The following is a 10,076-nucleotide window of genomic DNA, read 5'->3' as shown; positions in this document are numbered from 1 at the left end:
GAGCCCAGTGAGTCACATCTACACTCTCAGGGCCACACTGCTGGGGACAGGTTCTGAAGTTCAGGGTGCTGGGTGTGGGGAACCTGGATGGGGTTCCTGGCTTGGCTGCTGAGGTCACAGGTACCTCCCAGGAAGAATATCAGGGAGGTGGTGGAAAGAGCTGCTTCCTGCAGAAGGTTTGTCAAGTCCTGTCATGTGCTGCCTCCTTGCAGAGACTCGGGCCTGGGTACTAGCCTTAGGCTTTTTTCACTCAAGGCAGGTGCACTACCACTTAAGCCACAGCTCCACTTCTGGCTTTTTGGTGGTGAGCTGAAAACGATTATTCTCAGGGACTTTCCTGTCCTGGCTGGCTTTGAGCCACAATCCATAGATCTCTGCCTCCTGAATAGCTAGATACTGATTTGAGCCACTGGCACCTAGCTAAAGGACTTCTTTTCCTAATTTGTGTATTTAGTTTTGTTTTTTTTTTTTAAATTTTTGGGTCCGGTCATGGGGCCTGAACTCTGGGCCTGGGCGCTGTCCCTCAGCTCTTCAGCTCAAGGCTAGCACTCTACCACTTGAGCCACAGCGCCACTTTGGCTTTTTTCTTTTTGCTTATGTGGTGCTGAGGAATCGAACCCAGGGCCTCATGCATGCAAGGCAAGCACTCTACCACTGAGCCACCTTCCCAGCCCTGTATTTAGTTTTTTTCAAGATGGCCTCACCTTCTTGTCCAAGCTGGCCTGGAAGTCACCACATAGCCCTAGTTGGCTTCTAACTCTAGATCCTCCTGACTTGGCCTCCCAAGTGCTGAGATTACAGGTGTGTGCCACCATGCCTGTCTCACCGTAGGATTTTGAAAGGTTAATTTATGTAGCATCTCCAGATACACAGATGATACTCAGTCTAGCTTATCACCATGTTTATTACCTTCATGAGGAAGGCTGTACCGGGACTCAGAGGACTGGGAGCTGCACACGGGCCCTAGCCCAGCATGGTACTAGTCTTTGGCCCTCTCAGGTCCAGCTTCTCCCTCCAGCTGTGCATCCTACAGGTCCCTTGCCATCTGTCAGCCCTCATCTCTTGGTTTGTAAAAAGGAATGCCCAGCATAGAGGGCCACAGAAGGGTTTGGCCCAGTAATACATGGAAGGAATTTAGCGTGGTTCCTGGTGCAACATAAATAGTAATTATTGTTATGGTACTTAATAACGTGAGACATGAATGGCAAGGTGTGGCATAGCCAGATTGGAAGGAGTGAAATCATTCCAGGTAGAGGAAACAGCACAGGCAGCAGCTGGCACCGGAAATGGGGAGGAGTGGGTGGATTCACCAAAGACTGGAGGAAACTGGACATCAGAAAGGAGACAGCAAGAAAAGGAACAGGGAAAAAAGATGGAGTCTGGGTAGTGGAGAGCAAGAGGAGGGGCTAGGACTTGAGGCTCAGGGGGAGGGGGGTTCAAAGGGGGAGGGTTAGGAGGGAGGGTGGTGGACACCTGCTCAGGTGAGAGCCATCCCAGAAGGGAAGAACTGGGAGGAGTGAGGGGTCAGAGGGAGGATGGTGAGTTCAGAGGGGAAAAAAGCACCTGTGTCGGATGGGGTGGGGGGTCTGAGGGTGCTGGAAGGTATGGGGCTGGAGGAGGAGGAGGGGAGAAGCAGGGCCAGATGTGGATCTCCAAGGCTGCATGGAAGACAGACTGCACTGGAAGCCAGAAGGGGGCCAAGAAAGACGGCTGAGTGGGGGGCCAGGGCTCCCCCAAATGTCACCTCACACTCCTCTAGGAAGTCTTCCTGGCTTTGTTCCCTCAGACTTGCCAGCATATTTTTTTATTTTTATTTTTTTTGGCTGGGACTCACTTCCCCCCAGGGTGGGGAATGTGGGGTTCAGGCTGGACCTTTTCATCCACAAACAGGCCTGACCAATGATGTAGGCAAGTAGGGTGGGGTGGCCCACCAGAGCTCACTGGAGGCCCCTGGTACCTCCCACTGGGTCTGGCTCCCTTCCCTGCCCAAGAAGCTAAGCCATCATTCCTGTCCAACTCGTCTGACCCAGAAGGCTCCCATGCAGGTGCTGGGTCCTGCTCCAGTCCACCTCTCTCAGGTGTGGTGGGCAGCATGGGCACCTCGTGGGCTTTGCCCCTCTTCCTACTCCTGGGTAAGTTACCTGCTCAACTCCCCCCTCAGCAGCCCCTTTCCCCTTTAACCCCTCCCCTTTCCTTTACAGGCTCTGTAGTCCAGATCCTTCCTCTGGAACTTCAGCAAGGCTCTGTCTCCTTAGATGCAGTCAACTCCTCTCAGGGTCTGGGTTCGAAAATCCCCTCCACTGGACTCCCAAGCCTGAACTCAGATGGGTCTGTGGGTTCCCCAGCGTCTGGTAGGATCCCTGATCCCACCCTGTTTCCCGAGTCTCTCAGTGGAAATGGCAGGGCCAGCTCCCGGTGGCCACATGCTTCAACCGAGACAGGAGCGCCCAGCTCTGACCCGACCTCTGAGCTCTCTGGCGCCAAAGCACTTCCTGACATCTCAGGGGCTCAAATTCCTGCCCCAAATGCCACGCCTCCCTTCTCCCCGAAGACCCTGGCTTCCAACGCTTCTGCTCAAGATACCAAAGCATCTGGCGAGGCTCCCGGTTCCAAACTCCCCTCTAAGAGTCAGGACCTTGAACTTTCCCCCTACGGCCTTGGATTCCAAGTTCCTTTCGAGACCCATCCCGCGGAAAGCTTCCCCCAGCAGGTGGGGGGCCCTCTGGCTGTGCTAGTGGGGACCACCATCCGCCTCCCCCTGGCTCCAGCCCCCAGTCCTGGCCCCCCTGCTCCACTCGTGGTCTGGCGACAGGGCTCAAAGGTGCTGGCAGCCGGGGCCCTGGGCCCTGGGGCTCCCCTACTCAGCCTGGACCCTGCTCATCGCGAGCGCCTGCGCTTCGACAGGGCAGGAGGGGGGCTGGAACTGGCCTCTGCCCAGATGTCGGACGCGGGCGTCTACACGGTGGAGGTGATCCGGGGAGGGGTCTCTCGGCAGGTTCGGGAGTTCACAGTGGACGTGTATGGTAAGTGGGATGGAGGCCCCGGAGATCTTGGAGAAGTCACCTGGGTCGGGGACAGGTGTCAAGGAGAAGGAGGAGAAGGGAGAGGGGACAGGATAGATAGGGTGCTTGAGCCCGGACCCCCGGTTCTGAGGGAGGAGGCTGGAGTCTGGACCCCCAGGTCTGAGGGTGGAGAGCTGAGTCTGGACCTCTGGGTCTGAGGGGGGAGGCTGGGGTCTGGACCCCTGGGTCTGAGGATGGAGAGCAGAGTCTGGATCCCTAGGTCTGAGGCAGGAGGCTGGGGTTTGGACCCCCGGGTCTGAGGGAGGAGGCTGGGGTTTGGACCCCAGGTCTGCGGTCTGTTGGGGAGCCCTGTGAGCTTCGACTCTTGGGCAATGGGGGTGGGTGGGGTCCTGGACTCCCGGTGCTAAGAGAAGATGCCCACCCCCAATCCCAAACAAGAGTGAGCTCCTGGCGCAGTCCCCCGACGGGCCCTGAGCCACCTCAGCTCTCCTCTCCTCTCCAGAGCCCCTTCCCCCGCTGTCGGTGCAGCCCAAGGCCCCGGAGATCGAGGAGGGGGCGGCCGAACTCCAGCTGCGCTGCGTGGGGTGGAAGCCGGGTCGCGGGAAGCTGAGCTGGAGCCGCGACGGCCACGCCCTGGAGGCCGCGGACCCAGAGGGCGGCGCCACGCCCCGCATCCGCACTGAGGGCGACCAGCTGCGCATAGCGCGCCCGGGGCGCAGGGACCAGGCCCGGTACACCTGCAGCGTCCGCAGCCCCTTCGGCCACCGCCAGGCTGCGGCCCTCGTCAGCGTCTTCTGTGAGGGGGTGCAGGGATCCGGTCGGGAGTCTCCATTTCCTGGGTCTCAGAGGTCTGGGGGCGGCGTGGGGGGGGTCTCCCCAATCCTCACCGCCTGCCCCATCCTGGGGCGCAGGAGTCAGTGATTCCCCCCCATCCTACCGCCCGCCCCGTCCTGGGACGCAGGGGTCGAGGGTCAGGGATCCCCCCCATCCTCACCGCCAGCCCCGTCCTGGGGCGCAGGAGTCAGTGATCCCCCCCATCCTCACCGCCCGCCCCGTCCTGGGGCGCAGGGGTCGAGGGTCAGGGATCCCCCCATCCTCACCGCCCGCCCCATCCTGGGGCGCAGGGGTCAGGGGTTCCCCCGATCCTCACCGCCAGCCCCGTCCTGGGGCGCAGGGGTCGAGGGTCAGTGATCCCCCCCATCCTCACCGCCAGCCCCGTCCTGCGGCGCAGGGGTCGAGGGTCAGGGATCCCCCAATCCTCACCTCCAGCCCCGTCCTGGGGCGCAGGGGTCAGTGGTTCCCCCGATCCTCACCGCCCGCCCCGCCCGCAGACGGCCCGGACCCGCCCGTTATCACCATCTCATCGGACCGCGACGCCGCCCCCGCGCAGTTCGTCTCCGCGGGCACCGACGTGACCTTGCGCTGTGCCGCCGCCTCGCGGCCGCCCGCCGACATCGCCTGGAGCCTGGCCGACCCCGCGGAGGCGGCGGTGCCCGCCGGGCCGCGCCTCCTGCTGCCCGCCGTGGGGCCGGGCCACGCCGGCGCCTACGCCTGCATTGCCGCGAACCCGCGCACCGGCCGCCGCCGCCGGTCTGTGTTCAACCTCACCGTGGCGGGTGAGGGCGGCGGCGAGGAGGGGGGGGCGGTCTCTGCAAAGGGAAGAAGAGATGCTGCGGGTGGGGCAGAGGCGGGGCCATGCGGGGCTGGGCGGGACCAGCAAAGTAGCATTATGGGGGCGGGGCCATCCGGGCCGGGGCGGGGCCAGCGATGGGAACAAAAAGCTTGTGGGGGTGGCAGGGGCGTGGCCATCTGTGGAGCTATCTCAATGAAGGGGAGGGGCCAGCAAGAGGGCAGCGACGGGTGTGGGTGGAGCCAACAGGTGGGCGTGGTCACCTAGGTGAAGAAGAGCTGCTGGTGGTGGGGCAAGGAAGAGGCCAACTGGGGAAGTCGGAGCCAGGGAGGGGTCTGAGAACTATGGGGGAGCTCTATGGAGAGGGGTGGAACCCAGCGTGGGAAAGGGGGGATTGGTGGGCGGGGCCAGCCAGTCTGTGGGTGTGGCCACTTTGGTGGGCGGGCCCATCTTGGGCGGGGCGGGCGCAGGAGGCGGGGACTCTCGTGGAGCGGACCAGCCTACTTAGCAGAGAGGGCGGCGCCAGCAAGAGCTCGGGCAGAAGCTCATGGGCAGGGGAGCACTTATGTTCCACAAAGTAAGCAGCGGAGTGAGATGGCAAAGTGTGAGAGTGGAAAGGAAAGGCACTGAGCCGCCCATGGGGGCTGAACAAAGGGACGGGGTGCGCGCGAGAGAGCAGAGCTGCCTGCAGGAAGGGGAAGCTTCTGGAAAAATGAGGATGGTAGAATAAGCTGGACAAGGCTAGGAAAGGGAAGAACTCGGCAAGGTTTGGAGGGGATCGGTGTGACGATTCAGAGGAAAGAGGGGCAGTGGTTGGGGTCGCAAGTGAAGGAGTTGCGGGACGGGGCAGGGGCGGAGGATAGGGCGTGGCTAGTGAGGTGGGAGGGGCACGGCGGCGGGGTGGGGCTATGTGGAAGGGGGCGGGGCCAGGATGCCACAGATGGAAGCTCAGACAGACTGGACCCTGAGTCTCCCTTTCGTCGACAGATCTGCCCCCCGGGTCCCCACAGTGCTCAGTGGAAGGGGGTCCTGGGGATCTCAGCCTCCGTTTCCGCTGCTCGTGGCCTGGCGGAGTCCCAGCCGCCTCCCTGCAGTTCCAGGGCCTCCCGGAAGGCGTCCGTGCTGGGCCGGTGTCCTCCGCCCTTCTGGTGGCCGTGCCCGCCCATCCCGGGCTCAGTGGCGTGACTGTCACCTGCCTGGCTCGACACCTGGCGGCCACGCGCACCTGCACCGTCACCCCAGGTGAGAAGGCCCGGGCCTCTTTGGTCCTTTGGGGTACTGAGGCAGGATGACAAGGGCTGAGTCCCTCCTTCCTTACTTTACAAGAAGCGGAATGAGGTGTGGCTCCGGCATGGAGACTGGGAGGGCTGTCACCTTCTCGTGCATGGACTTAACTCGAGCTTAGTGGCTCACGCCTGTAACCCTAGCTACTCAGGTAGTTTCGATCTGAGTATCAGGGTTCAAAGCCAGCCCGGGAAGCAAAGTCCACGTGAGACTCCTATCTCCAGCAAACACCCCACCCCCACAAAAAAAAGCCAGCAGCAGGGCTGTGACTTAAGTGGTAGAGCACCAGCCTTGAGTGAAAAAGCATGACACCACCCAGATCCTGAGTTCCATTACCAACACAAAATTAAAAAGGAGAAATCACCACCACCACCACCAAAAGTAATGAATATCTTAGGGGGCTGGGAAGGTGGCTCAGGGGTAGAGTGCTTGCCTTGCATGCATGAGGCCCTGGGTTCAGTTCCTCAGCACCACATAAACAGAAAAAGCTGGAAGTGGTGCTGTGGCACAAGTGGTAGAGCACTAGCCTTGAGCTGAGGGACGGTGCCCAGGCCCAGAGTTCAGGCCCCACGACCAGCAAAAAAAAAAAAAGAGTATCTGAGAAAAGCGAGTTTCTCAGCACAGGGTCTAGTCACTGGGACACAAGACAGCACATGATGCTGAGTTTTACCAATGCTTAGCACTTGAACAAAGCACATAGGGCTTGTGATTCACTGAGTTACTCCATTGACTCTCACTAACTGGACTTTTCCCACTCCAGAGGCCCCTCAGGAGGTGCTACTACACCCCCTGGTGGCAGAGACCAGGTCAGGGGAGGCAGAAGTGGTCCTGGAGGCCTCCGGCTGTCCCCCACCCTCAAGAGCAGTCTGGGCTCGGGAAGGCCGGCCACTGGCTCCGGGAGGAGGGGGACGCCTGAGGCTCAGCCAGGATGGGCGCAAGCTCCTCATCAGCAACTTCAGCCTTGACTGGGACCTGGGGAACTACTCTGTGCTGTGCAGTGGCGCACTAGGCGCCGGGGGCAACCAGATCACACTTGCAGGTGAGCCTCACCTGTCCAGCCCCTCTCCCTCAAACCCAAGGGTCCAGGCCCAGCCCCTTCCAGGAGGATGCCTCTCTGTGTCCTCTGCCCCTGGGATCAAGGCTCCCAACCCCTTTCCCTCTCCTTTCAAGAACCTGAGAGCCCAGCCACACCCCTCCCTCTGTCCCTAGGCCCCTCCATCTCCTCATGGAGACTACAGAGAGCCCGCGATGCCGCGGTGCTGACTTGGGACGTGGAACGCGGGTCCCTGATCAGTGGCTTCGAGATCCAGACACGGACACAGAGATCTGACCAGAGCAGAGTCACCAACTACAGGGACTGGGTTACCCTGCTCTTTCTGGGTCCTGGAGAACGGTCTGCCGTGGTGCCACTCTCTCCTGGGAACCCCACAACCTGGGTCTTTCGGATCCTGCCCGTGCTGGGAGCCCATCCTGGGACTCCTTCCCAAAGTCGGGTCTACCAGATGGGTGAGCTGGGGCGTGGCAGTTTCTCTCCAGCTTCCTCTTCACATTCTGCCCTGCCCCTTCTCACTCTGTCACACTGACTTGTCCTTCTGTCCCTGTGGAGGTGGCTGGGAGTCTGTAACATGAGCTGGGAGGTGTGGAACCACACACATTTCTTTCCTGACTCCCCAGGATCTGCCCCTGGTTGCCCCTCCGTGGCCATCCTCTACCTCTCCTGAGACTGGCCTTGGACTTGCAAACCTCCTGTCTCAGCCTCCCGAATGCTGGGATTCCAGTCAGGAACCACCATGCCAGGCTAGATTTCTCTGTTTCCCTCTGCTTGGCACATTTTCCACCCGGTTACTCCTCAGAGCTGCCTCTGCAGTGTTTCTCCTCCCTTCCTTCTTCACACTTTGTAGTTACGTTATATTTGCTCATTTATTTCTGACTCCTTTCCTAGAAGAAAAGACTACAAAGGTATGTACCTTCTCTGGTTTTTCTCCCCAGTGGAGCCTCAGCCTCCTCAGCAAATGAATGGAGACTGCCACGAGGGCTGGGAATGTGACTTTGTGGTACACACTGCCATGATCTCTAATTCTTGGGTTCTGAATGGGAGGGAGATTGGGGTGTGGACTCTTGGGTCCTGCCTTGAATTTTCTGTTTGCGTTTCCAGGACCCACTCTGAGCCCCGGGGCCATCACTGGCATCGTCCTGGGATCCTTACTAGGCTTGGCGCTGTTGGTAGGGCTTATTATCCTGTGTATCTGCTGCCTGCAACGCTCCCAAGGTGAGTGGCAGCCTTGGGAAGATGGAACTAGGGCCACGTGGGAGGGCCACTAGCAAGATGCCCATCAGGGGCCTACTTGAACCAATCAGCATGGCCCTACATCATCTGTCCCACCTTCTTCCTTCTATACCAGCCAATCGGAGTAAGGCTCCGCCTGTCTGGTCAGCTTCTCTTGCTATTTGCTGGGCTTGCATGTGGAAGCAATCAATCACGCATGTTTGGTCCTCCTCTTCATCCTTGCTCAGGAAAGGCTCCTACAAAAAAGCAGCAGCCCCTGACCTTGCCACCTGTGATCACCCCACCAAGAAAGACCATGCAGAAGAGTGTGACCCCAGTACAGACTCCACAGCCACTGCCTATCAAATGCCCACCGAAGGACCTCAGCCCAGTCAGGGCTCACCAAGTGAGTGCGGAAGACCCAGAGATGCAGAGGGAGTTGTGCTTCGTAATCAGGAAGATGAGGTGTTCTCAGTTCCTTCTCTCCAGTTTTTAGTTGCTAGTTTGCAAAGTTGATAAAACTACTGTTTTTCACTTTCTTGAGACAACTATGTAGCCCAAGCTACATTTTGAACTCCTGGCCCTCCTGCCTCAGCTTCCCAAGTGCTGGGATTATAGGCGTGCACCATCAAATTTTTTTTTTGGGTCCAGTCGTGGGGCCTGAACTCTGGGCCTGGGCGCTGTCCCTCAGCTCTTCAGCTCAAGGCTAGCGCTCTACCACTTGAGCCACAGTGCCACTTCTGGCTTTTTTTCTTTTTGCTTATATGCTGCTGAGGACTCGAACCTAGGGCCTCAGGCATGCAAGGCAAGGGCTCTGAGCCACCTTCCCAGCCCCACAGCTCCCATATTTTTTTAAGAAGCATATGATAGTTGCTCAGGATTTCCCACTCAGCTCTTACATATATTAAAGGAACAGTGAATTCTACTTTCTCTTCCAGAGGGGTGTGGATGGTCCTTCTTTTTCCTCCCCTATAAAAAGTAGTCAAGACTTGCATCATTTTTCTCCTGAGGTGAATGGAATTTGTTTCTACATAAAAGTTGGGTTGTTGCCTGGTGCCCCTTAGTTTTTCCAGTGATGACCAGACATTTTTATTTTCTTCTTGCAAATGGAGAGAACTCGGCTAGCTTCCAGAAAATGAGGGAAAGGGAAATGGGCACGCCAGGTCATATCCAGGGCCCTCCCAAGGTCACCCCACTACCCTGTGCTTTTCTTCCAGCTCACTGGCCCGCGTCCAGTCATCTGTCCAGGTGGGGGCTCTCGGACTGTTCGGACAGCCACACAGGTGTGATCACAGCTGGCGGCCAGCTCTGCATGGTATCTTTTGCCTCAGCAGCAAAGAGGGCCTGAATTGACTGAGGGGTGGGACTCTGTCTAGTCTGTCTGTCTGTCTCTCATCGTCGAAGAAGACTCCCTGTAAGTGAATACTTGAACCAGGAGAGACTGCTGCAGATCTGAGGGCTCTGCTCAAGTTCAGAGGCAGGGCTCATTGTGTTCCTAGGAGCCAGAATGGGAGCCTGGTGATTGGTTCTAAGTTCACATGGCATCCTCCAGACCACGCCCCTTTCAGCTCCCACTTCAGCCACACCTCTCTTCTCTTTAAACTCATGTACAAGTCTGCACACAGCCTTTTCTACCTTACCCAGACTTCTCATCCTGACCTTGAGACATCTTGTAGTTTGACCTAGGCCACCTCCCTTCCCCAGGACTCCCCTATGCACCCTAAAGGTACCCACTCTTCCTCACCTCTTCTCTCTCTCCCTCCCCACCCCCTCTCTCTCTCCAGGCAGTTGTCCCTAGAGTTTGATTTGTCTGGTCCCTTTTTTCTCCCTTATGCCATTAATTTAGCAAGTCTCAAAGGAACCTTTCCCATTC

General features: G+C 58.6%; 1 protein-coding gene across 1 annotated transcript; it reads left to right on the top strand.

Annotated features, from left to right (window-relative positions):
* The first annotated feature begins 2,092 nt into the window (after positions 1-2,092).
* Positions 2,093-9,564, top strand: Vsig10l (V-set and immunoglobulin domain containing 10 like). The gene is made up of 10 exons (XM_042700080.1): positions 2,093-2,132; positions 2,202-3,023; positions 3,526-3,819; positions 4,355-4,639; positions 5,641-5,895; positions 6,698-6,976; positions 7,147-7,443; positions 8,093-8,206; positions 8,452-8,609; positions 9,421-9,564. The coding sequence occupies exons 1-10, from the start codon at positions 2,093-2,095 to the stop codon at positions 9,490-9,492; spliced, it is 2,616 nt and encodes an 871-aa protein (XP_042556014.1). The 3' UTR covers positions 9,493-9,564.
* The last annotated feature ends 512 nt before the right edge of the window (positions 9,565-10,076 follow it).

Source organism: Dipodomys spectabilis, unplaced genomic scaffold, assembly GCF_019054845.1.
Source record: "Dipodomys spectabilis isolate Male_0828 unplaced genomic scaffold, ASM1905484v1 ptg000266l, whole genome shotgun sequence".
Classification (NCBI taxonomy): Eukaryota; Metazoa; Chordata; class Mammalia; order Rodentia; family Heteromyidae; genus Dipodomys; species Dipodomys spectabilis.
This window is presented reverse-complemented; position numbering and strand designations above follow the sequence as displayed.

Coding starts and splice junctions, on each gene's coding strand:
- Vsig10l (XM_042700080.1), top strand. CDS start 2,093: ATGGGCACCTCGTGGGCTTTGCCCCTCTTCCTACTCCTGG. Junction 3,820..4,354: donor GGCCCTCGTCAGCGTCTTCT/GTGAGGGGGTGC, acceptor CCCCGCCCGCAG/ACGGCCCGGACCCGCCCGTT. Junction 4,640..5,640: donor GTTCAACCTCACCGTGGCGG/GTGAGGGCGGCG, acceptor TTTCGTCGACAG/ATCTGCCCCCCGGGTCCCCA.